Raw genomic sequence first — 27,467 nt, forward strand, 5'->3', positions numbered from 1 at the left:
TAATCCACTCTATACTAAACTACTGGCTTACTTGCTCTGAGCTACCAGATCAGCTTCCTTAGCTCCATGTCTATATCCCTCTCAACTCCATCACCTAGGTCCTAACATGTCTCTCCATCTGCCTCCACTCCACTCAATACGAGGACAAAGCCTTTGGCTGCACAATAATTCCAAGCTAGTAAGAAATCAGGAAATTACAAGTGGTGTATGTGGAAAACATAAATGTTAACTTTTATTTTGAATATTTTAAATAACACTAAATATTTCAGCTACCCTAGTTCTGACATTACTTTTAAAATTGCCTCTTCGTAGATACCTAACCAGTGGCTACAGAGAACCAGTTCTCAATTAATATGTGAGACTGAGAATTATTGTAAGATTGCCTACAATACTTAACCTGTAATAGGTGAGAACTTCTAAGTCAGCTTTGGTGCCTTCTTTTGCCTCTTGAGCAAGGTGCCTGATAGCTTTGCCATGAGGTTCCTTGTTGCTGTCAATCCAATAGAGCCAAACTTCTTCATCATCAATGTCATCCGAAAGGATGGAGCTCTCCATGGGGTTGTCTGCTTGCATTGAGACCACCCTTCAAATAAATAGCACATACAAAAATCTACTAAAAAGTGCACTTGTAAATATGACAAAGAACTACAATGCTTACAAATATCTGGGCTTACTTAGTTTGAATGAGAATGTCTGCATTGCCTGGACTCAACATAAATTTACAGATGAGTTCTTGAGTTACAGGGATAGCAGTGGTATTAGACACACACAGATCTGACAAATAATCCAAAAACCTGGCAAAAGAAAAAAATTAAATGGACTATGAAGACAAAGAATTTTATAAAAGCATCACAATAAAGACATAATTTGGAATATAATAAAATAAAATTATTATATGTTTTAATATTATTTCCACACATTTGTCTAATGTGTTGTTTATCTACTGCATCATTAGAAACAAATTAAACATACAATTCTTTTTATTTAATACAAGTCTTGTTTCAAAAAGGATGCGTTTGCTTCTATTTATTTTGTGATATTCCTCCCACACCACCGTGACTTATGTTTAGAAAATCATTCATCTCCCCTAAAGTGAGTCTCCCCGGAGCTGAATATCAAAACAAAGGCAGATCAAAGCTAATGCCACACTGAATAAAATAGAAACAGAGCACACACCTAATGAAAATTACTATGACCTGGTCAAGTCAGAGGCCCATTTCTACCTTCTAGCATTTATTTGCTGTGCTAATTAGCTAAGGAAATGTTGCCAATTGGCTTGACTTGTCTGCACTCATTTCTTCAAGATAAGGCAGCACGGTACAACAGAAAAAGAACTTGATGTGGAGTCAGAAACCGTTGATTTACCTCGTATTCTATTCCTATTAGGGTACGCTTGGGCAAGTTACTCATTAGGCTTCTATTTTCTCATCTCTAAAATGGGGATAATAATATACAACCAGTGTATCTCATACAAGTGTGCAAGGATCTAAATGAGATAATGTATATGAATGTATTTTGAGAAACCATAAAGTCTATAAAATCATGAGGATTCAGAGTGAAAATCAATCACACTTAAGTATGTCTATAAAGGGCTTTGATCTCTTATGAGGTAATAACTCTTTATTATATACAATTATTATAGCAATAAGCCCAACACAGTTCGTCCATAAAAGTTAGTGATGTGAAAGAACTCTAACTTTTAAAAGTTCTAAAAATAAAACATAAAGCCGCAATCTCCACTAGAAAAGAATACCGCATGAATCATTTCAAACCTTGGCTCCCGATTTCTCCTGAGTAAACTGACAAATGTTTCTATTTCTTTTGCTGTGATATGTTTCTCTAGTAGTTTTCTGTTGTTGTGCAACAAAGCTGTGATAGTATCTTCTGCCAAAATATCATAGCCAATCTGGGACTGCATGACACAGAAATTCTTAGCAATATATTCCTGCAAAGAAGAAAGGCTGTCAGAATACACTGCCAAACAGCTTACAAATAACAGGTTCTATTAGGGTCAACAACATTGATTAATTTATTCATAACAGAAAGTTCACTAAGTAAATTTTTCAATAAATAGAGCTTTTTGAGGAAAGACATGAAAACATACTGGCATATACATTATTGAACTTCTACTAAAAAATTATACACCTAGAAATAATTATCAATATAGGTATTTTGGAAATATCTATTTCCAAAGTGGAAAAAATAAATCTAATTAAAGTAAGTTTTTATGACACAATAACTTTGGATTTCATCAGTCTAACAAAGGCTAAGTGGAAAAAATAAATCTAATTAAAATAAGTTTTTATGACACAATAACTTTGGATTTCATCAGTCTAACAGAGGCTTTTCTTCTATCTCTTACTTAAAGTCATAGCCAATGATTTGGGCATAATTATAGAAAAGAAAATGATTGCCTGACATTTCATTCATGAGACATGACACCTGGGTTGTTACTTGAAGATCCTAGATGGACTTGGGTTGATTCCTTTTTTGTGAATAGGCTAGAATGATCTGTAAGATCTTTTCTTTAAAATAATAGTAAAATGTCATATACTTTTTATCTTTAAAAAGCTACCAAACAGGGCAATGTGATTAATCACTTTATTGATTAGATCCATTCGCCCAATAAATGTTTCTTAAAGGCCTATGCTGAAGAAGTGACATTTGAGCTACAATGGGAATGAAGAGAATGAGGCAGCCATTGGGAGACCTAAAGGGAAGCCATCTAGGCCGTGGGAGTGGCTAGTGCAAAGGCCCTGTGGTAGTAGAACCAAGCTTGTGTTCTATCAACAGAAGGTGGCCATTGTAGCTAGGCAGTGGTAACGGGCAGAAAGCAAAGTTGAAGTTTGAGAGGTACGTCAAAATAATCCTTGTGAGCCATGGTAAAGGGCAAAGAGGTTATTCTAAAAGTAAGACAAAGCGACTGGGGAGGTTCAATCATGTTATTGTTTGATCTACTCCTTACTCATCACACTAATTTTCCTATATCCCAAACCACAATTGTTCATCTCCCACGTTCTATCTACAAGCAGCACATCTCACACTGCCATGGGACTGGTGAGCTTCTCCCCCTTCCACCATGAAAGGTTCTTACTTTGATTCCTTGAGACTCTCCCTGGAAATGTGTCTCTGTTTCTCTGATGAGAGAATTTATTGATTAGAAAGTAGTTTTGCCTTAGGAAAATTTACTGGAATGTACCTATTCCTTGAAAATGATATTGGTTGCACAAATCTAATTATCTGCTAAGCAGCATTTTTGTGGCCTTTCAGAATGATGGCTTTGTGTACTGGGTAGCCAGTTAAGTAAAGTAAATGTCTTCTGTTACTATATCATTTTAAGGATACATATTGATTTACACACTTTCATGACTACTGTAGTCATACTCTGGTATAAGGCAAACATCCAAAGATGTTAATAAACAACTAAATGAAATTAGACGTGGTATCAAATTTTATAAACAGTAATAAATAGATCTTCAATATTAAATACATGGGTTAGTGTTTAGTCACAAATGAACTTCCTATTAGGACTATAACATATAGGTGAAGATAAAGAAAAACAAAGTAATTATAGCCATAATACTATATAATATATACTATATAATAATAATAATATAGAACATTTTAAAATCATGTTCTAAAAAAATCAGAAAGCTGCTTTATGCTTACTACCAAGCATTCTTAATAGAAATGAGAAAAACATTTCTCAGCTATCACTGAGATTCAATTAGAACACACAATAGAAAGGGAAGAAAAATAAAATATAACCCTTAACAAATGCTAGGGATTATTTATTCCTTTACCATCTATGCTCTAACTCTACGCTCCAAAGAAACCCAGAAAGCAGGTCCCTAAAGTGCATAAACATGTACCTGAAAGGAGTGATATGACTAGGTAAGGGTGTGGGGGGGCGGGGTGGGGGGAGTGCGTGTGTGTGTGTGTGTGTGTGTGTGTGTGCGCGCGCACGCACACTGATCCCTGGCCAAGACTGAAAGGGGTGTGAGAAAGAACCATGTGTGCCAGACCTTGAGAGGCAGAACTGACACCAGGTAAGACATGTCACCCAGGGAACCTACTAGTGACTAGCAGAATAACCAAATCCAAAGTGATCTGGGACCTGCCATCCCGAAGCATAGGGCTGTAGAAAAGGGAAGGGGCCCCAAGCACCCTTCCAAAGGCTGACAGCCATCAAGGAGGGTGCACATCATGGGTCCTGATGGGCCTGAGGGCCCCGGGTAGCCTCTATAGACCTGTTAGGTTTTCGTTCTGTTAATGTCAATCTCTCTAATACAGCACTGCTCGCATGGGTGAAGTGGTGACCAGTATCGCAAGCGTATTTCTCCAAATCCAAGAAGAAAAATGAGAGCAAGGAGTAAACATTGAGCAGCCTCTCATTTCCCTTCCCCACTCCAGACCTCCACAAAGAACTCAGGGTCTGATACTGGGAGCATCCCCTAACACTGCCTCTGAGTGCTTGAAGGAGGCCATTTAATGTTCTGGTACTTAATTCTTCTTCCCAAAACTATGAACAACACTATCTACTTCATCTTGTCATCTTAAAGGAACCCAGTGAAGTCGGCAAAAATAATTCTAATGACAGCATTTGGATCAGCAAGAAGGGTGTTTATAACTAGGATTATATTAGACAATATTTAAGGATTTGTTTATATCGCCCCTTACTCTTACTCCTATTCTTTGCCGTATTATTTATCTTCCAGCTAATGTTTTTACATACTCTTTTCAGACCTTCCTTACTCTTCAAACAGAATTATGAAGCCAAAACATTTGAACACAGTCTTCCTAAAGCAAATCTTTTTTTCTTCCCCAAAAATGTTCAAACTACCAAGACACAATAGTGTGATGATTCAGAGCCTGGGTTTGCATACTGGTTCCATTCTTAAACTATCACCTTGGACAAGTTACTCAACCTCTCTGTGCCTCTGTCCTTCATCTTAATTCAGTGTTAACTGAATTAGTTCATGACAAGTATTTAGAACTGAGCCTGGTACAAAGTAAGCACACAATAAATACTACTAACTCTTCCCAAATAACCTCTACCTTCCAGGATTGACATCCCAGGCCTTAGTGGCCCAGCCCACCCTGCCCTTCCAGCCCTCTCCCACACCGTCCTTCTTCATGGACCAAACTCGTCAATGAAACTTACAGTGATGCACTCTGCCCTCAAATGGATTAAGAGAAACCCTAATTTATCAAACAATAATTAATTTTACACAATTTTATGTTCGACATTTACATTATTGAACACATTGCAAAATATTAAGCTTGTGATTTTTGTTGTTTTGTTTTTTATGAGGCAGGGTCTCATTCTGTTGCTGTTTTGTTTTGTTTTGTTTTGTTTTTTATGAGGCAGGGTCTCATTCTGTTGCTCAGGCTGGAGTGTACTACTGTGACCATAACTCACTACAGCCTCGAACTCCTAGGCTGAAGTGATCCTCCAGCCTTAGCTTCCTTAGTAGCTGGAACTACAGGCACACACCACCATATTTTTTGTTTTTGTAGAGATGGGGGCCTCGCTATACTGCCTAAGCTGGTCTAGAACTCCTGGCCTCGAGTAATCCCCCCACCCTGACTTCCTAAAGTGTTAGGATTACAGGCTTGAGCCACACCACCTGGCTTGTATTTTTAAGATAAAAATGAGACTTAAGAGAAATTTCACTTGCAACTGGCAACTGTTAGCTGTACCCCTAGATCCATCTGGGTTCCCTGACCTCAGCAGTTGCAAATATCTTAGGGGAAACATGCCCTTTCTAGGATCTGTCATTCTCACTTCATAGATCTCTCTTCACAAATACCTCTTCCTGTACAATTTATGTAAATGATTCTCATCCTACCCAAAGGCTTCCTTCTCCAAGTATCCTTCCTTGCTTCCCAAAGCCACCACTGGGCTCTCCCTCTTGTGAATTCTCGTAACTCTATCTTTTCTCTCTGTGTCTTTTCTTTGTCTCCCATCATATCTTTTCCACTGAACTATAACCTCTTTGGTCCATACACAGTGATGCTGTACCTCACATGTTCCTCAAGCCAAAAATGTTCCATTCCTCCTTACATAAGAGATCCAGGATGTCCTGGCCACCAGGAGCCAATAACAGGCACATATTAGTACTCAGGACATCCTCCCCCAGTGATTCTAATTTCATATGAAGAATAAAGCCATGTTCAGTACAACTCAAAAATACTTACAAATCATTTTTGTGTATTGCCCAACACAAAATATTTCATTTCAAAGTGAAATTTCCCATTCCTACTTTCTATGCTGTAGAATTATAACCAAAGAACCTTGCCCATACTTTAAATACGGAACAGTTTAAAATGGGGGCTACTCTCTGACCTGATTTTTCCGGTAATCCTGCTGAGAGTGTCTCAGGACGCGGTAACAGAGCCGCAGCATGTACTTGTAGGGTGCATATCTTTGATCCCCCAGATCTTCAAGTCTCAGCATTGAGCCTTCTCCTGCTTTCTCTTTAAAGGGTGCTTTAAGAATTCCAAATACCTATCAGGAATAAAAACAGCCACCCATTCTGATGAATAAAATGTTTTGCAACCTTTTTTTTTTTAACAAATAAGAACATTGATTGAAAAAACACATATAAATTTGAGTATTATTAGTGTAAAGGGGAAAAACAAAAAGATTTACAGGTTACAGGACCAACATATCAAGGATCAGAAAAGCACTGCTAAAAGGGTCCCCTACATTGAGTGACAAAAACATTCTTTAAATAAAATGCTTAATTTTGTTTAGAAATCATATTTTACAAAATAAGAAATACGAAGATGTTCAATTTCACCAAGTTACATGAACAGATTCAGATGAACTAAAACGTAGCTTGATTTCTAGGGGCTTTATAGTTTCTTCTATTATTTTCTATAACCTTTCAAAATCAAAATAATATAAAGAAAACATTTACTTTTCATCAAAACTGACATCAGAAAATGACTTCCAAACATAGCTTCTAAACTACTTTATAAAAGAGTTCATTTACTGTTGTTTGTACACAAAGATGTGGCCAAATCGATGAACATACCAGCATTCAAATGTGACAAATTAGGAGCCACATGGGCAGCTCGTGGCACCCAGTAAGCCAGATTCTTGTAAGAAGGTTAGCAGTTAGGAAGCATTTAAAAAGCATTGAGGAATATAACTCTTTTTGGCAGCAAGACAGCAGGAGGGATCACCTGGAGATGAGCTGCTAGAATGAGGAAATTGTCTGTGAAAGAGCATGGTCAAGGGCATGAGCATTAATACATGAAAGCAAAATAGAAAGGAATTATTCTTTGGAATTCATGAAATATGATATGAACTAAACGTTCTTTAATAATTTTGTATTCACTAAGCCTTTAATTTTATATTTATCACACAAAAATAAAATATTTGACATATATTGGTTAAAATATTATTAATAAATCATCCAAGGTCCTGAAAGTCTTTGAAATCAAATGTTTTTATATAATAATTACTAGAAAAAAGTCCTATTAGATTTGCAACCTTTATTTTATTTGAGAAAAAAGGCTGATTTTGTATTTTCAGACAATCAGCTACATATAATAACATCATGTCTACTATTTTCCTTTCCCAAATCAATAAGAATATGTGCATCAAGAACATCACTTTTATGTTTTAAGTATCTTTTGAGTCTATACTTCATTAATGAAGAAACTCATTAATTTAAATAGCAATTAATAGAATAAAAATAATATATAAACGTAGGCATGTCCGTATGTGCATATCATTAGGAAGTAAATCAATTTACCGACATGTTATGAACAATTTCAAGAAGATGTAATACAGGAACAGTTCTGTACTTTCAGGGAAAAATACTAGAATATTGTACAGAGCACTCGTGAGCTGATGATGAACAGACTGTCCTACTTTCCTAGGGAAGAGAAGGAAAGAAGTAGGAAGCAGATGGAGAGGGCACTTTCCAAGTTCACCTGGAAATTCTACCTAGGAATTTTTCCAACATGTTTTCTGGAGATAGTCTGACTATGCAGGATTTTTGGAGGTCCATGGCAGGCTGTCTCTACAATGGTCTCTGATATTCCTGCCTCCTGATATTCACAGCCTCATAGAATCCTCTTTCCTTAACTATGGGTTAGATTTATTAACTTATTTCTAACTAATAGAACACAGTAGAACTGATGTTACTTCTAAGATGAGGTTATACAAAGATGGAAGCTGCCACCTGAGCATCCTCTCTAGTTCTCTCTTGGATCCCTCAGTTCTAAGGAAAGCAAGCTGCCTTGTCTTGAGGCACTCCTGAGAGATGCCTATGTGAGAGGGCTGGAAGGCGAGTCCTCTCTCAGTTGAACCTTGAGATGCCTGCAGCCCCAGCAAACACCTTGACTGCAGCCTGGTGACAGACCCTGAGCGAGATCTGCCCACGTAAGCCACGCCTAGATCACTACTCCACAGAAACTGTGAGACAAGAAGTAACTTCTTTTCAGCCACTAAGTTTTGAGATCATTTGCTTCCTAGTAATAGATAACTAATACAAAGACTTTCCTGATACTGTAATTCAGAAAATAAAATATACAAATTTAGTACATGAAAAAATTCACCTGTGCCAGTATGTTTTGTTCCCTCATCAATTTTTGACGCTCTCGGTTTGGCTTAGTGATAACCACATCCAGAACTTCTTGTCCATTATTAGGCACATCAGCAACAAAGAAGATGAGGTCTTCCAATAATTTGGTTACAAACCTATTACAAAATGAAAAGGAAATTTTACTTTACAGTGTGCTTAATTTTGGAAAATGTATAGATAGATGATAAGTAGGTAGGTACGTAGAGATAGATAGATAGATAGATAGATAGATAGATAGATAGATAGATAGATAGATAGATAGATAGATATAGATAGACGGATGGACAGGCAGACAGATAGATACATTTTTTTTTTTACTTTTTCTTCAGGAGTGGAACTCAAATCCATGGAAATTTCTTTTTATTAAATAACAAGAGGCCAGGCGCGGTGGCTCACGCTTGTAATCCCAGCACTTTGGGAGGCCGAGGCGGGCAGATCACGAGGTCAGGAGATCGAGACCACAGTGAAATCCCGTCTCTACTAAGAAAATACAAAAAATTAGCTGGGCGTGGTGGCGGGCGCCTGTAGTCCCAGCTACTTGGGAGGCTGAGGCAGGAGAATGGCGTGAACCTGGGAGGCGGAGCTTGCAGTGAGCCAAGATTGTGCCACTGCACTCCAGCCTGGGTGACAGAGCAAGACTCCGTCTCAAAAAAAAAAAATAAGAATAAGAATAATAAGAAGAAGAAGAACTGAAACACTTGAAAACAAGGTATTTTATAACAAAAAAAGTATTTAATTGACAAAAGATAATCTCTAAGGCAGTTACTGTTTACCTAAACCTTTACAAAGAAAATTCCTTCTCCAGCATCTCCGACCTCTGCTTACGCCTCCAGTTCTCATCAAGTGTTTGCAGACTATTATCAAATAAAGCCATGTGAGTAGCAACTACACACGAGTTGACAGGATGACACCACTAGACATCTTTCCACAACTGACTAGCAAAGCAGCATATTTCTGCTTAAGGGAAAATAGCTATACTAAATTCCTAAATTCCAATCCTTTTTCTTTCTTTTTTTATTGTTAACTCAAACTACATTTCCTAATCCTCACCACATTTCAACTTACCCAATGTACAGAACAGGAAAAACTTAAATGACCTATGAATAGAGACAGAGTAAGCAATCTGACACTCAAAATACTGGAAGTATTAAAGGACCTATCAAAATCACGAAATTCTAAAACCATACACCAATGTTCACTTTTAAATCTATATTTTGGTTATTATTACAACTATTACTTGAACTTCAATGGCATTTAGTACAGGAAGTGTCTTGAAAGCCCCTCCTCTCTTCACTTTTTTCCTCCTCCTTCCTCTGCCTGCTCTTTGTCGTTTACCATTTGTGTTAGTCGATTGAGGGAGGGGGCAGTGGTTCAAGCTATTGCAAAAATGGGTAAACAGATGAGGAATCTGTATTGGAAGGGTCAAGGCATTCTTTAAATTGTATTAATGGTAAAGTATACAACTTAGTTATTCAATAAACATAGAATTTTTTGGAATAAGAACAAAAGCTGACCAATAAATAGTTAAATTAGCTTTATCCATATAGTGTTAGTATCTTTATTCGCTGTTATTAGCATGTGAATACAATGATGCTAATCATGAATACATTCATAAGAAAACTACATTTTAAGAGCTTCAACAATTCTAGGAAAGTATAGAATCTATTCAGTTGGAAAACATCTCTTTTCTTCTCTTTCAATACCTTTGGTAAGAAAACATCTTGATCCTATCTCCCGATTTACGTCTTGAAAGGGAATGCACTTCCTGGAGCCAAGTGGACACACCTAGAATCCGTAATTTAGTCACCCAGAGAAATTTCAGGATACTTCCAGGGATCATAAACTCCACTCCAAAATTCCTGGGATTCTATGTTTTCTTGGTATGCCTATTTTAAATTTTAACCCAGTCTGTTTCTTTTAGAAAATTGTGTCTAACTGATAGGATTCACTGACATAGTTATGTTTAATCTCTGAAGGCAGCCACAGAAACGTAAAACGCATTTCATGTGCATCAAAATGTAGTGTGAACTTCTTTTGAAATTGTGATTTAATGTCCTCCGAATCATTCTGTTGCTCTTAAAACAAAACAAAACAAATTTGGAGCTAAGGTTACTTCAGCAAAATGAAAAAAAGTTGAACTTCAGTTTCTATATGCCCAATGCAAGTCCAGTTTGAGCATAAATATTTGTATTTTATTTTTTAAATTATTAACATTCCTTTTCTCTTGCTGTTTCAATAACTATAATCAAATATTTAGATATCTAAGGAAGTAAAATTTTGTGAGCAACTACAGATCGCTCTGTTTCAAAGTCATTCAAATGCCCTGAAAATTGGTGATGGTTAATGGAACGATGACGACGAACATTAACAGTCTTGATTGCAAATCACGATACGTCAACCCTACGTGTAAAGCCCACCTCTTCACGACAAGGCCATGGAAGCCAGGAAGAGCAACCTTCTCTATTGACCTCTGAAACTGCTGAAACATTTTTTTTGACCTTGCCCCTCAAGCATCCCCTTTGTGGCAAAACAAAAACCTGGTTTGTTTTCAGTTTAGATCAAACTCTGATTCTATACTGGGCAGTGGTTAGCTTCTACTAACTCACGCATTTGCTTTTTAAGCTTTATGGAAAATGAACAAAATAAGAAAAACACAGTGAGGAACAGGGATGATGTTCAACTCTTGCAAGGTAAGAGGGACCAAAAACACATGATAGGGAAATAAACTAAACATATGAAGCAGAGACAAACATATGGCTTCTCTAACCTCTTAAAGAAAACTTAAAGTTCAGTGGCCCTTATTTGGGCTTTGGCTGTGCAGTGGTAGCAGGAAACAATGGATGCACATGGATAGGGCTGGACCCAGCCACCAGCAATCTCCATGATTAAAGTCTCAAATTACCAGAGAACATGGACTCTCAGCTCTCAATATCAGAGCTAGCTCTGGTCTAGCTGAGGGAAGCCGGGTAGAAGCAAGCATAAAACTGATAGAGAAGACAAGTGAATGTAGAGAAAGGAAAAACAAAAATCTCCCACCTAAGAAAATCATGCATAGTAAAAGTCCAAAGCACATAAGGAAAGCTGACATCGAGGAAGACAGCCACTATACAGTATCAGGAGGCTACTCCACCACCAACAAAATCCGAGTAACAAAACAGTTTCAACATAAGTTTTAAATGAGTGTGTATTCAGTCTTCAAAGAGATAAAGAAAGCAATATATTAAAAAGACAACGTATTTCAAAAGGGCCAATAAAAATGAAAAATACGTGGGTATACAAAAAAAAAAACCAATCTGAGAGATAAAAAATTATAGGCTGAGCACAGTGGCTCATGCCTGTAATCCCAGCATTTTGGGAGGCTGAGGCAGGGGGATTGCTTGAGCCCGAGTTCAAAATCAGCCAGGGCAACATAGTGAAACCCGTTTGCACAAAACAATTAAAAAATTGGTTGGTGAGGTGGCATGCACCTATGGTCCCAGCTACTCAGGCAGCTGAGGCAAGAGGATTGCTTAAACCTGGGAGGTCAAGGCTGCAGTGAGCTGTGTGATTGCACCACTGCATTCCAGCTTGGGTGACAGGGCGAGATCCTGTCTCAAAAAAAATAATTATTATTATAATTATTTAAATAAAAATTTAACTGAAGAAGGAAAATTATTCTATATACATTCTAAAAATATTATTAATCTATAAGGCAGTATCAAAAATTGATCCAGATAATAGCACACAGAAATATTAAAAGGTAAATAATAAAAGGGAAGTTAAGAGAGAAAGAAGAGGAATTAAGAGGATCCAACATATATCTCATAAAAGTTCCAAAAGACACAAAGGAGGAAAAAGACAAAAAAGAAATATTTGCAGGAAAATGGCTGAAATTTTCCAAGAATTGAAGGAAGAAATAAGTATTCAGATTAAAAGTATACCTTAAGTGTCAAATGAGAAAAAACAAAAATAAAACTCCTTTGTAAACACATCATGGTGAAACTTAAGACATCAAAAGCAAAGAAAGATAATCTATAAAATTACCAAGTCAAGAAACATTACCAATAAAGAATAACAAGTCTATTGACAGCAGATTTCTTAACAGCAACAAGAGATGCTAGAAAATAATTATAGCTTTAAAATACTGATAGAAAGTAATTATCAATCTACCATCTCTATAAAGTATCACTTAAGAGTAAAGGCAAGAGCACAGTGGCTCACGCCTGTAATCCCAGCACTTTGGGAGGCAGAGGCGGGCAGATCACCTGAGGTCAGGAGTTCAAGACCAGCCTGGCCAACTTGGTGAAACCCCATCTCTACCAAAAATACAAAAATTAGCTAGGTGTGGTGGCACACACCTGTAATCCCAGCTACTCGGGAGGCTGAGGCAAGAGAATCGCTTGAACCCAGGAGGCAGAGATTGCAGTGAGCCAAGATTGTGCCACTGCACTCTAGCCTGGGCGACAGAGCAAGACTCTATCTCAAAAAAAATAAAAAAGAAATATGTTAAGAGAGTAAATTCTGGCTGGGCATGGTGGCTCATACCTGTAATCCCAGCACTTTGGGAGGCTAAGGCGGGCAGATTACCTGAGGTCGGGAGTTCGAGACTATCCTGGCTAACATGGTGAAACCCTGTATCTACTAAAAATACAAAAATTAGGCAGGTGTGGTGGCAGGTGCCTATAATCCCAGCTACTCGGGAGGCTGAGGCAGAAGAATCACTTGAGCCTGGGAGGTAGAGGTTGCAGTGAGCCAAGATCACACCACTGCATTCCAGCCTGGGCGACAGAGTGAGACTCTGTCTTTAAAAAAAAAAAAAAGTAAAGGCAAAATAAAGATATTTTCATATACGTAAAACCTAAAAAGATTATAACCCATAGGCCTCTCCACTGAATGGACTAAAGAATATATTTCAGCAAGATGAAAAGAGAATGAATAAGTGAGATACAAGTAATAAAGGCAGGAGGAAGACGTAAAGAAAGGGGCAGAAGAAGAGGTAAAATTGTTTAAAAAATATAATTAATCACTAAAAAAATTTAGAAACTAAATTTCTCTCCTCAAAAACTACTGAAATAAGATTAAAAAATAAAATAAATGTTTCAAGTAAAAAAAAAGTTTCATTGACTTAAAAAAAGGAACAAAATTTATCAGTAAAAACAAAAGGTGGTGCATCATGATTTATATTGATATTTATTATTTTGTATTTATCAAATTAAAATAAAATTTTACAAATGAAGAGAATAAACACAGACCTATGGTTCTAGACAACTACTACAAGAAAGATGGGAGGGAGAATGTCAGGGCAAAACCAAAGCATGCTGCGGCACTTTTCTTTCATGGGAGGGAGAAAAAATTTAGTAACTTCAAGTTTATCAAGAAGAATATACAGTCAAAATGTATGATAAGAATTCAAGGGTAATTGCTAATGAATGAAAATATGACCTAAAGCTTCTAAATCAGTAGAGAAAACAGTAAATTGGGTGGGAGGGGAATATAAACTTTGTTAATCTAGCAGAAAGCAAGAAAGAAGTAAATGGAAATGAAAACAAGCTACACTAAAGAAAGAAAAACAAAAATAAAAATGCATTCAAATGAATTTGTCAAATACAAAGTCATTAAACTTGCAAATGAAAATAGACTATCAGCCAGGCACAGTGGCTCACGCCTATAATCTCAGCACTTTGGGAGGCCAAGAAAGGTAGATTGCTTAAATTCAGGAGTTTGAGATTAGCCTGGGCAACATGGCGAAACCCTGTCTCTAGAAAAATCCAAAAAATTAGCTGGGTGTAGTGGCACATGCCTGTGTTCCCAGCTACTTAGGAGTCTGAGGCGGGAGGATCACCTGAGCCCAGGAGGTCGAGGCTGCAGTGAGCCATGATTGTACCACTGCATTCCAGCCTGGGCAACAGAGAAAGACCCTCTCTCAAAAAAAAATAAATAAAATAGACTATCAGATTACATTGTTACAATCGACCTGCTGCTTGCTGCTCATAAGAGACACAACTAAAACAAAATGACCAGGAAATCTGAAATAAAAAGATATGGAAAAAGACACAGCAGGCAAATATTAAACAAAAGATTGCTGGTGTCAGGATAGTCATACCTGGCAAATAAAATTTAAGAGAAAATGATGTTGCTCAGAGAAGCAACATCAGAACCACATCTGATCTGGTGATCACATGGTGGATGACCCTTGTTCTAGATCCTGAGCTCCTGTCATAGGGAATGAGAACCATCCCTCAAGAGGGTAAGTTTCACAGAGACATGGGATAGTCTGTGGCCTTCACCACCACATTAGCACTACATATACCCATGCTGCATGGCCAAGTGCCTGGTACATACCAGGAGTTCAGTAATACTGAATTAATCACATCTCTGAACTCTCACTGCTTGAGAGAAACCCCAGTATTTTGTATACCCTCAGAGGTAAACATAGGGCAGAAATGCTGGTCAAGGACTGCCTGTGTCACTTCCTCAAGTTCTGGATGGCAGTTGACACCCCTCCATCTTCCCTCCTCCGTCCCTGACAACATGTTCCCAGTCCTCTCTATTTTGTGGGTGCAATTATGTAGAATAAGATTAGAAAATTCCATTGAAAAATATCTAAGGTTGAGAATCTTGAAGCATAACACAGGAGCTGTACTTCCAGGGTTCATGTTCATTCCTGGGATAAGTAAAAAGGGAAGACAGAGAGAGAGAGAGAAAAAAAAAAAAATTCAAGCAACACAGGCTTTTTGAGAGAGATAATAATCACTTCATTTTCCATAGGGGGAAAAAAGTCAGAGTTGTCAGTTACTTTCAGAAATAACTTTATATTCAATTCCAAAACTGAGAAAATAATAAAAATGCATTCAACTCTGCCAATAAGCTCTACCTTACTGACAGGCAGCTTTGAATGAATTTTGATGGGAGGTGGCTTTTCTGAATGAAATTACTAAATTAAGATCAATAATTGTACCTTCATATTTCTTAGGCAAAGCCTTCTCTTTGCTATTAATATGATGTTTTTCACTCCAAAACAGAAGGGAAAGAAGCAAAGGAAATAAAAATGCATGCTCTCTAGTCCACCACCTTCCTTAGAATCATCTTGAGAGGTTAAGATAATCTCCAGCTGTGACTGAGGAAGAGTGACTCGCACAGGATTCCAGCCAGCGATGGTGGAGAGACCATAATCTGAATTTTTATCTGTCCTTTTCTTCAAGGAATACCTTAATGCTTAGCAAGGGAGACTTTTTAAGTGAAGCCAAGTAAATTGCTGTGCATATGTAAGAGTGTTAGAAACAAAGAAATAGATTCACAAAAGGAAAAGTTAGATCAATAACAGGCAAATAAAAATTCCTATCAACATGGCACATGGATACATATGTAACAAACCTGCACATTGTGCACATGTACCCTAAAACCTAAAGTATAATAAAAAAAAAAAAATTCCTATCTGCACATCAGAATCCATTTCCTGCCATAATTTAGCTCTGATATTTAATTGTCTATAGCCCATAAAAGTGGGCCAGTTGTTTCTGCTTCCGGCCTTTATTCATTTCCCCTAACGGGGTTGGAGGTGTGACTGAATATACAATAGCTGTTTTGAAATGTAAGTTTGCCAGGGAAAAAAATACAGGTAAGAATAGAGAGGAAGCTGAGAAACAGCTATTCCATTTGTTTGCATATTTAGGATTTTTTTCTAATTGACAGGGATGGAGGGAAGCAAACTTGGATTTTTTGTTCTTTTGTATTGTAAGATGTATATCTAAAAGGTTCTAAAACATATAGCTAAGGACTACTGAAAAGTGAATCCCATGAAGTCACCACTAAGAGCAGGAAACGGAACCCTGCAGGAGCCTTTCAAACCTTCAGGGAGCATAATTCCTCCCTCCCCTCTAAGAAGAAATACCATCCTGTTTTTTGTCACAGTGACTTCCTTGCATTTCTTTATGGTTCTTCTAATTGCTTAAATGCCCCCAAAGAAATGGAGTTTGTTTTTGCTTGTTTTTGAATGTCACACATAGTATTACAGTGAATGTCTTTGTTGTGTCTAGTTTTCTTTTTTTTTTTGTATTTCAAAATAAAAACTGTATTTTTGCTTTTCTTTTTTTTTTTCATTTTTGTTTTTGTACAAGATTCAATAGTTATCACATATTAACTTATACACAACGGGATCAACCTCCTCCTCCATGCTGCTTCAAGTCCACATGTTCAGGCTATAGTCCCCAACATTATTTTCTGAGAAATACATTACCACAGTTTGATTTAAATATAGATACAGTATATAATACTTGTATCTGGGAAAAATCAAATTTTAATATGCAAAAGTTTATATAATACAGAAATGGAAAAAACTACAGTAGGCACACAACCTAATTATGACTTGTGGATGGTGATTTCTACATACTCTCCTACTGTAAATGAATAGTTAAAAGTCTTAAGAAGATTTTATTTATATGTGCACTTGTGTCCACCTTATCCCATATACTGTACATGTCTATTGACAGTCTGGGAATTTAAAGGTGCAGCCCTCAAGAGATTGTTAAATCACTAAAAAAAGGAAACAATTAGGCTCTATTGGGCAAGAAAAACACTCACAAAATTTCCAATTTTAAATTTCATATCAGTAGGAAAGTATTAAAAATAATTTTCTGTATATACATATGGGTATATATATATATATATATATAGAATTACACATATGTCCCACATTATCAATACAATTCAAATGGAGACATTTTGGTGAGTTTTTTCATTAAATGATCAATGTCAAAATTTAAAAATATTTTATTACATCATTAAAATAATTCACTTGCCATTTCAACAGCTTACACTGTTTTTTAAATTTTTTTAACTCGTCATAACTAAACTCCCTGATCCCTAGTGTTAAATCCCCTATTTAAATTAAAACTTGGTGCTCTTTGTTACTCAGAAACTGATGGATAAAATCACATTTACTTCAAAATTCCATCAATCAAATACATTTTGTTACCTGATTTATCAGAGAATGTTGTGTCTAGTTTTCACCCAATCGATTTGTTAAATTTAGCCACGCCATTGCACATAGATGTAGTTCATTTATTTTCATTGCAAAACTGTATTCCAGTGTATGAAAATAACACAATTTTCATCCTCTATTCAACTGGTGATGGACATTTGGATGGTTTTCCATTTGGGGTTATTTCAAACAAAGCTGAACATTCTTGAACATGTGTCCTGGTACACATGTGAAGGAGAGTCTTTTGGACAGATGTTCAAGAATGTTCAGCCTGGGAGTGGAATTGGTGAGTCATGGGGTGTTTGCTTCTTTAATTTTGCTAGTTACTGCCAAACTATTTTCCAAGGTGCATACATCAATTATCATCTCACCAGCTGTGTATGAGAGCTCCAATGTCTGAATGCCTGGGAAATTGGCAAATAGCTTTTTCTTGTTTAAATTAGAAGGCATGTAGTAGATCATGAAGAGAGGAAATACAGAGGATGCTTGTGCTTAGGCATACTGCAAAGCATACAGACTTTAAACCATACCGTATTAACTATGCAGCCTTACCTTGTTTGCTTACCCTCCTCAGTTTTCCTTTATGTAAAACGGGAATACCTATTTCAAGGCTATTTGAAGGATTAGATAAAATATATTTACAGTGCCCAACCTAGTAACTGACACAAAGCAGGCATGCAATAATCATTAGCTGTCAATATCATTCTCTTTCTTACTTATTTCCAAAACCAGAGCTGAAGAATCAAGGTTCCAGTTTCTCTGAACAAGCTATGAGGGCAGAGAACTACACCCTGCAGATTTTTTTTTCTGGTTTTACTTATCTGTTTTGTGGTACCAGAGCTGAGAAATGCATCTTGAATAAATAAGATCAGAGAAACACAAACCTTTCTTTAGATCCTTTCGAACTCTAAATCCAAATATCAAATCATGCGCAGCAAAAGGTATTGCAAATCTCTCACAAAGGATTTAAAAAAGAATGACCAGAAAGTAACTTAAAACTATTTTCAATAAAGCTAAAATGGGACAAGTAAATATTCTAACAGATTTGAATTTGACAAATTTCATTCACTCACTATGATCAAGAGGAATAAGTTCCCACCTCATTCAGAAGCAGGTGTGCTATCGAGAATGTTCTAAATATTCCCTTAGAGTCATTCATTCACATCAGGCTTACTATAACAACTGACGACTGACTCTTGATTATTTAAGACTCATTTAAAGAGTTACCTCCTTTCATTCTGAGTTATTGTGCCATTTTCTAGCTTTTTAACTGTGGTCGCTAGTACTTTATTGGCATCATTGGCAAAGTCTAAGTCTCGAACTTCAGACAGTGGAACAGACACGATGGCAAACGCTTCTTTATCTTCTTTGGTTTGGCAGGTTCCAATCTGAAATGTGTTTTTCCATTAAGATTAGTTTTATAAACAACTATACAATATTATTTGAAGACTAACACATCTAGTACTGTTTAAGAAATATAAGACAAGAATAGATTATCCGAACACAGTAACTCGCACATGCATCATCCACTACGAAAGGCTGCACAGACACAGAGATTTCCTGTGCCCACTTCCTGCCCTGTTCCCAGAGCCCCACTGGAAACCTCTCCCTTTCACACTTGCCCTCTGCTTCAGTTTTGACAGAGTAGAGAAAAGGCACTCCCGGATTCTACTCCTCCATGCATATGCTGCTACCATTCTTTTTGGTGTCTCTCTAGCATCCTCCTGAATCACAGCTTTGCTGCCTCCAACCCATTTAGATCAGCTACTTAAGCAACTGGCAGACATGCATGCTTGATGAAATTAATTGCAATGATCTCTAATATTGGTGAAGACGGAGTATAAGGAAGATGTCACGCAGCATTCCTATCCTAATCCTATTCTCATGGCATTTGGCTGAAAATTAAACCATCTTCAGTGACATTTACCTTTAACATAACAGGCCTCTCTTCATCTGTGTCTATGGGGATACTAGTACTGGTTACCCATGTGTTGGTGCATAAATGCCTTAACCGAACATATGAGTTCCTAAAAGCAAAACAATATAAAAAAACAAATTATAAAAAATTAGCACACTTACATATTGACATCTTTAACAGTTTCACATATGATATGAACATAAATATATATTAACTAGTAGTTGATTCAAGATCCCTCTGCTTTAAGGGGAAATTCTGAATTATAGACTATTTCAAAGCATGCAGCATTTTTACCTAGGCTAGTAGTTCTCAAAGTCTGGTCTCTAGACCAGTGGCATCAGCATTGCCTGGGAGCTTGTTAGAAATACGAATTCTGAAACTTCATCCCCATCAACTGAATCAGAAACTTTGGGGGTATGGCCCAACAATGAGTGGTTTAATAGGTCCTCCAGGCAGTTCTGATGCATGCTAAACTAAGAACATTGATCAAATAACCAACTCAGCTAACACTGCTGGCAGACAGTAGTGTAGTTTAATTATCCACATGTGAAAGTAATGTACAATCAATCCTCATTATTTGTGGCTTCTGTACTTGTGAATTCTTCTGCTCACTAAAATTTATTTGTAGCCCTCAAATCAATATTCAAGGAGCTTTTGTGGTCATTCCAGGACATACCTAGAGTGGCAAAAATTTAAGTGGCCCAGTAGGCACATTTCCAAGCTGAAGTGGAACAAGGTGATGCTCTGCCTTCGTGTCTCAGCTCTCATGCTATAAACGAGTGTCGTTTTTGTGGTCTATTTTAGTGCCATGTTTTTCACATTTCACAATAAGATGGCCCCCACGTGAGGTGTAGAAGTGCCATCTAGTGTTCCTAAAGCACAAGAAGGCGGTGATGTGCCTTACAAAGAAAATACTTGTGCTAGATGAGCTTCATTCATGCATGAGTTATAGTGCTGTTGACCACGAGTTCAATGTTAATGAATCAGCAGCGTATATTAAATAAGGTGTATTTAAACAGAAGCACACATAGAACAAGGCTATGTATTGGTCAACAAAAATGTTGTGACCAGAAGCTCACAGGAACCTAACTGTGTATTTCCCCTAGGAACAATGGTTCAGTATTTGCTAATTCCATGTACGAATTTTAAAAACTGACCAGATATGAACTGTGAGAGAGTGCCTAAGAAAGGACACCTAGAACTTCATCCTACTCAAGTATTACCATTTTTAGTAAATCTTTTATAATCTTTTATTTCTTTAACAAATATGTGTATAGTGTCTATTAAAAGAAAAGCACAGTAAGTACTCTGCCTTCAAGTTGCTTACAGATCAGTGTAAAGATAAGGCATAAATACATCTTAAAACATAAGGTAAAAAGCATTAGGGCCAAGAAAAGAAAACCAAATAAAATGCCAAGGGCCTCAGGCAAAGAGATACATTCAACAACCTGGTTCTGCTCCTTTATAAAAGTAGATAAAACACAAACTGAGCTTCAAATATCTAAAATAGCAGTTCTCCAGTCTTTGTTCAAGTAACTACAAATTCTGAAATGCCTCTGTTTTATCACTTGGCATCTTCTGCATTGAATTACACAGGAGATGTAATTTGTACTCAGTTGTCATCAGGTCCCGAAGTGATTTAGCACAGAATAAAGTTTAAGCAGCACTGGACTTAAAGTTTGAGAAACACTGGACTCCACAGTGGAATCACTTGGGTAACAAATGCTCTAAAAAGAGTAAAGCCTGCACCCCGCCTGTGAGACTCTGATTTCATTATCTCAGTGTGGCCAGGGCATGGTGAGGTGTCAACACTACCCAGGTGATTCTAACTTACAGTCAACTTGAGAACCACTGTTCTAACTCAGTCTCTAGTTCCTGATCTGTAAGGGTTACTGCCAGTATTCAATAAGACAATATTTATTAAGAACTTGACATAGGACTTAGTACATAAAAAGTGCTCAAGAGTTATATTATAATAGTAGTTATTATTAAGCATTAATTAATGTTGGCTTGAATACAATTAGTGACAGATGAATCGATGTTAATACAAAATTCTGCACTATACTGAATAGGGCTTCCACAGTTCTGAAAAGTAATAGATTAATGATTCCATATAAAGGGAGGCTTGGTGGCCCTCATCATGGTTCTATACACTTTCTAGTAAGACCATTTTATCATTTCCTTAAGCAAATTCTCTTGGTTGGAGTTCAAAAAGGACTCCCTTTTTGCTAACTTAAATCTAAAATAAGTAAAGTCATAGTAAGGATTGATTAAGGTCCCAGTCCTGGGAGGAGAAAGCTAGAGTCCTGGGTCAGGTAAAACATGAGGGGATCTCTTTATAGGCTTATATTGATGGGACAAAAAAGAGTGAGAGATGGACTCTTATAAGGTATGAAATTCAGCAACATTTCTCCATGAATGAGAATAGCCATAAAACACCCTGGGAAGCTCTACCAGCAATGTTTCTCAATAGTGTTATTATAGTAACTTTTTACCCTCCCTGGAGGAAACCCACACAATGTCTGCCTTTTTGCATAGGTGCCTTCAGCTTCACCACTGCCATCTGCCAAGGCCAAGCACAATACTGCTCCATCGAGGCCAATTTAGAGCCATCCCGCTAACCCTAATAATATGGGCAAGATTCCTCGATGCATCTAGAGAGTGCATCATGGCCTTATGGTTGAAAGATGGACAGTTGCAGACTAAAAAGCTTAACTAAACTAGTCAAATTCAGCCTGGGCATGGTGGCTCATGCCTGTAATCTCGGCATTTTGAGAAGCTGAGGTGGGTGGATCCCTTGAGCCCAGGAACTCAAGACCAGCCTGGGCAATATGGCAAAATATCATCTCTACAAAAATATACAAAAATTAGCAGAGCATGGTGGTGCATGCCTATAGTCCCAGCTACTCAGGAAACTGAGGTGGGAGAATCACCTGAGTACCACAGGTAGAGGATGCAGTGAGCCATGATTGTGCCTCTGCACTACACCCTGGACAACAGAGTGATATCCTGTCTCGAAAAAGATAAATAAATGAAAAGTAAAATAAAATGGTCAAATTCAAGCAAAAGAATGTAAGATACTGTCTTACCTTAAGTTCTGGCAATCTCATTTCCAATCCCACAACCCCTCACTCACGTATGTCTAATTACTCTGGCCTTCTCACTGGTCCTTAAAAACACCCAGTAAATTTCAACATTTTTCATTTCGTGTTCCTGCTGCTTGAAATGTCCCTCCCAGGAAGAGAGAACTTGATTCCTTAATTCATTCAGATCGTTATTCAAACGTACTAACTCAGAGAGGCCACAGTTGAACACTCCTACCTAATAGAACTCTCCATACCCTCCATTTTTTCTTCAAAGTACTTTTATTACCTGACCTTATATGAATATTTTATGTCTATTGTTTTGTTTACTGCCTGTCTCCCCCATTTGAATGCGAGAATATAACCAGTTTGTTCACTGTTGTCTTCCCAATACCTGGAATGTAATGGATGTTCAATAGATATTTGTTGACTGGATGACTACATAAATGAACAAATGGATGAATGAAATGGGAAATCTGACATAATAAAAATAAATGATAAATATATAAATGGAAATGCTTTTATATTATTTTTCATTTTAGTAACCAAAGGCTGTACAAGTAATAAGAATAAATGATTCTTATAAATTTTTCAGAATTTCTTTGGTCTTGCACATTTTAATTATTTATAAGAATAAAACAAACTATGTTAACCTCCTCACAGAAGAGGCACAATGTTTTACACATTTTTTCTTCATTTATGTTTGCTCCCTTGATATCATAAAAATATATTAATATTATTATTTTCATTCCCCACCTACTGGTATAATTATTCAAAGAAACATCTTATAACCATAATTTTTTTTTTACCTTGGAACCAGGCAGTCAGCTCTCTGAAGAGTTGTGGCATCTAGTTCAAAAAGGGATGCAATGTCATTGCCATGTGGGACTGAAACCAAAGTATACATGATCTTCTCTCCTGCCTGGCGTTTTTTCTTTGAAGTTGGAAGATCTCCATCTCTCTGTTGAGGAAGTACAAGGTTATTTACTTTTATCACGTTTCTTGCTAAACTCTCCAATTAATCAGATGATAAGGTTTAAATGTGCATATTATTTATTCCTTGGATTGGAGAGCTGTCTATTTCACATCATCCAGAAACACTAGCTCTAGCCCGACAGCCGCTGAGGTAATTACTATCAACAGTGATGTGTCCCACACTCCTGGGGTGGGGTGGCTTGATCTGCCCACATCATTACGGCACTAACAGTACCAATAGTTATGGACCCTTCCGTCGTTCTCTTAAACCTATTTACAAAGTAGTAATTTTGACCGTTCCACAGTTAAAACAAACACAGAGAAGAGTCTGTGTGTTGAATCACCTAGATTTCTGAAGTTAAAGTAAGCATGGCAGTGTGCAGGAGTTCATACCTAACTCCCCAGGCATAATAATACTTGGAGAGGAGCAGAATCAGCAGCAACATTCCCATTCACCACCTGCTTGCTCCCCTAGATTCAAGAACATACTATAATTGCGTAAGAAATAAAATAAAACAAGGCTTCTCCACACATAGAAGCCTTCACAATGATGTGAAACTTGGTCAATGCTTCCAGCACACCCTACCATTTTAAGCAGAAACCAACACGAGATTAATGAGTATGTGTTTTTACTTGAACTTCCCCAAGTCCCAGTACCCCATGGAAGAACTGGTTGCATGAGAAACCAAAACGGGATGCAATGTAAGCTTGGTAGTTAGTAGATAAAAATAGTGACTTACATATATTTTTATCTACTAACTACACATATTTTATCTATTAACTGCACATATCTTTATCTACTATTTTTATAGATAAAAATAGTGACTTACACATATTTATTAAAACAGGTGAAATTTGAAAACTAGAGTGGAAGAGAGAAAGACAGACAAACCCTGTCACTGCACTATCACAGGAAGGTGAATGAAACTGAGGGAAAGAAGGGATGCTCAAAAGGCAAATGCAAGCGGCCTAGATCCATGGACAAGCATTTCTTTTTTTTTTTTTTTTTTTTTTTTTTTTGAGACGGAGTCTTGCTCTGTCGCCCAGGCTGGAGTGCAGTGGCGCGATCTCGGCTCACTGCAAGCTCCGCCTCCTGAGTTCACGCCATTCTCCTGCCTCAGCCTCTCCGAGTAGCTGGGACTACAGGTGCCCGCCACCACGCCCGGCTAATTTTTTGTATTTTTTTAGTAGAGACGGGGTTTCACCGTGGTCTCGATCTCCTGACCTCGTGATCCGCCCGCCTCGGCCTCCCAAAGTGCTGGGATTACAAGCGTGAGCCACCGTGCCCAGCCGACAAGCATTTCTTTAATGGCTGCTGTGACAAGATATTACCCCTGATCATACCAGAACATTCACTTGGAGTCCCTACCCCCTCCCAGAGATTGCTAATATCATTTTACTTGGATCAAAAAGCCTTGCAGTTTCGTTTCTGGCCTCTTCTGTAAATGGTGCACAAACTGGTGGCACCATTGAAATGGGAATGGGCAGAGGGAACTGCCAGGGTTCCTAAACAGGAGCAGGATTGTTATCTGCTAAAGCCCTCACAGCCTTGCAGCACCAGGTAGCTCCTGTCATCTTTGACTTCTCTGTCTTCCACAGAGACCAAAATTCAGAGTTAATGAAAGCAGGGGTTCAGCAAACTCTCCACAAAGAGGGACCCTCATAACAGTAGTTTCTTATTTGTAAATATAAACTCTGTTTATTGACTAGAAAAGGGCATACTTAGCATACTATACATCATAAGGGAGTATGGGCATGTAGAAAGGAAGAAAATGCAGAAACAGTTAGCAAATAATACTTCTGAATTTTTTCTTTAAGACAAGGTCTCACTCTGTTGCCCAGGCTGGAGTGCAGTGACACAATCAAGGCTCACTATCGTCTCACTCTCCAGGGCTCAAGAGATCCTCCCACCTCAGCCTCCTGGGTAGCTGGGACTACAGATGTGTGCCACCACACACCACACCAACAATTTTTATAATTGTTGTAGTGACTGGACCTCACTATGTTGCTGAGGCTGGTCTCGAACTCTTGAGCTCAAGCGATCCTCCCTGCTTGGCCTCCCAAAGGCTGGGATTATAGGCGTGGGCCACTGCACCTGGCTGATATTTCTGAATTTATACAAAGCTTCTCACAATACCAAAGCCATTCTTTTGGTTGTTCTCATTAATTCCACAACAAAAAATTTAAGAGAGAGAAAGGTAAGCATTATAATTTCCATTGAGCGAAGAGATGAGTGCAGTTACCTAAAAAAGATGAAAGATGAGGGAAGGGGAAAAAGAAAGGGGAGGAAGAAGGAGAAGCAGAGGAAGAAGAAGGAGAAGGGAAAAGAGGGAAAGAAGGAAGGAGAGGAGGTGGGGAGAAAGGATGGAGAACAAGAGGGGAGCAGTGGATGGTGGTAATGAATGCTCAGCCCCAAATTCAACTGACCAGGGCCCGAATCCAAGCCAATCCAAGCCAGAGGCCAGGCATGAGGCCCTTCAATACTGTACGAGTCACTCCTCTAAGAGTAAATAAAAACTCATGGCTAAGACTCTCCCCCAAGTCTTCTGAAAAAGTTATCTTGGGTCTTGGCACCCACTTTCACGGTGATTTGCATGAAGGATGAGGAAGACTAAGAATTGGAGACAAAATATATGAGGGGGAAAACCACCCTCTCATCCCTCAAGAAGAAAGTCTAAATGTCTTTAAATAACCCAATAATGAGAGTAGTCTGTCCAGACAAATGAGTTCCAAGAGATGGCTGGCACAATGGCCTTAATAGCTTAGGATCATGGAATCTCTTCCCAAATAATCTCTAGTAGTAGTTAGCAGCTAACCTCTAGTGGTAGTTGGCAGCTACTCAAGTGAAATTCTATTGAAATTTGCTCCCTGGGTTTTAATTAGTCTCTCTAAAATTTTAGACAGCACTTTTACAGTTTTATCCTGCATTACGATTCCCACAATCGGTTGTGAACATGAGTCTTAAAAAAAAAAAAAAAAAGGAGAGCAGGCTAGTTCAAATGGAAAGGTAGGAACAGGGGAAAAAGAAGAAAAGGGAAGTGAGTGTGGTACACTAGAAGAAAAACAGGAGAGTGCAAGAAAAATGGCCTGTGGTCCAGTGTTACCGCAGATTCTTTTTATTGGCAGGGAAAAAAATGATGTCTAAAAATATGTGTAGCTTACTGAGGAGTGAGTGCTATGAGTTAATACTATTAACCTATGTTTTAGATGAGAACACTGAGGCTTTAGGGGCCAAGTTTGCATAATTCTCATGTGGTGGAGCTGAATAGCAAATCCAGCTCTAGCTGACTCCACAGTCCTAACCCATTAACTATTATGCTACAGAGAGACTTTGATAATCAATAAGGCTCTCAGAAAACCATCAACTAACAACCTGGAGAAGATAAATATAATGGACTCTACATGTCTGCCTTTTTTGCTCTACTTCTGCGACTGCCTGTTGCTGGGTTTATTATTTTTTTTTTTTTTTTTTTTTTTTTGAGACGGAGTCTCGCTCTGTTGCCCATGCTGGAGTGTAGTGGTGTGATCTCGGCTCACTGCAAGCTCCGCCTCCCAGGTTCATGCCATTCTCCCGCCTCAGCCTCCCGAGTAGCTGGGACTACAGGTGCCCGCCACCACGCCTGGCTAATTTTTTGTATTTTTAGTAGAGACGGGGTTTCACCGTGTTAGCCAAGATGGTCTCAATCTCCTGACCTCATGATCCACCCACCTCGACCTCCCAAAGTGCTGGGATTACAGGTGTGAGCCACCGCGCCCAGCCTTGCTGGGTTTATTTTTTTTTTAAAACAAAAGAAAACAAGATGCCAAGAAAAGCACAGGACCAGATGGCTTCACAGCCGAATTCTACCAAACATTCAAAGAACTAACACCAATCCTTCTTAAACTCTTCAAAAAAAAAAAAAAAAAAAAAAAAATGGAAGTAGACAAGA

At 37.9% G+C, this 27,467-nt stretch overlaps 1 protein-coding gene across 1 annotated transcript in view; it reads right to left on the reverse strand.

Annotated features, from left to right (window-relative positions):
* The window catches only part of ITPR2 (inositol 1,4,5-trisphosphate receptor type 2), a 509,412-nt gene that overhangs the window by 325,075 nt on the left and 156,870 nt on the right, over nucleotides 1-27,467 (reverse strand). Inside the window, exons 11-18 of the mRNA XM_032159871.2 lie at nucleotides 23,373-23,524; nucleotides 19,490-19,589; nucleotides 18,790-18,950; nucleotides 8,578-8,719; nucleotides 6,350-6,511; nucleotides 1,773-1,945; nucleotides 675-794; nucleotides 398-583 (exon numbers count right to left, since the gene is read on the reverse strand). Coding sequence (XP_032015762.1) covers nucleotides 398-583; nucleotides 675-794; nucleotides 1,773-1,945; nucleotides 6,350-6,511; nucleotides 8,578-8,719; nucleotides 18,790-18,950; nucleotides 19,490-19,589; nucleotides 23,373-23,524 — 1,196 coding nt within the window. The remainder of the gene's footprint in view (nucleotides 1-397; nucleotides 584-674; nucleotides 795-1,772; nucleotides 1,946-6,349; nucleotides 6,512-8,577; nucleotides 8,720-18,789; nucleotides 18,951-19,489; nucleotides 19,590-23,372; nucleotides 23,525-27,467) is intronic.

Source organism: Hylobates moloch, unplaced genomic scaffold (genome assembly GCF_009828535.3).
Source record: "Hylobates moloch isolate HMO894 unplaced genomic scaffold, HMol_V3 SCAFFOLD_8, whole genome shotgun sequence".
NCBI lineage: Eukaryota > Metazoa > Chordata > Mammalia > Primates > Hylobatidae > Hylobates > Hylobates moloch.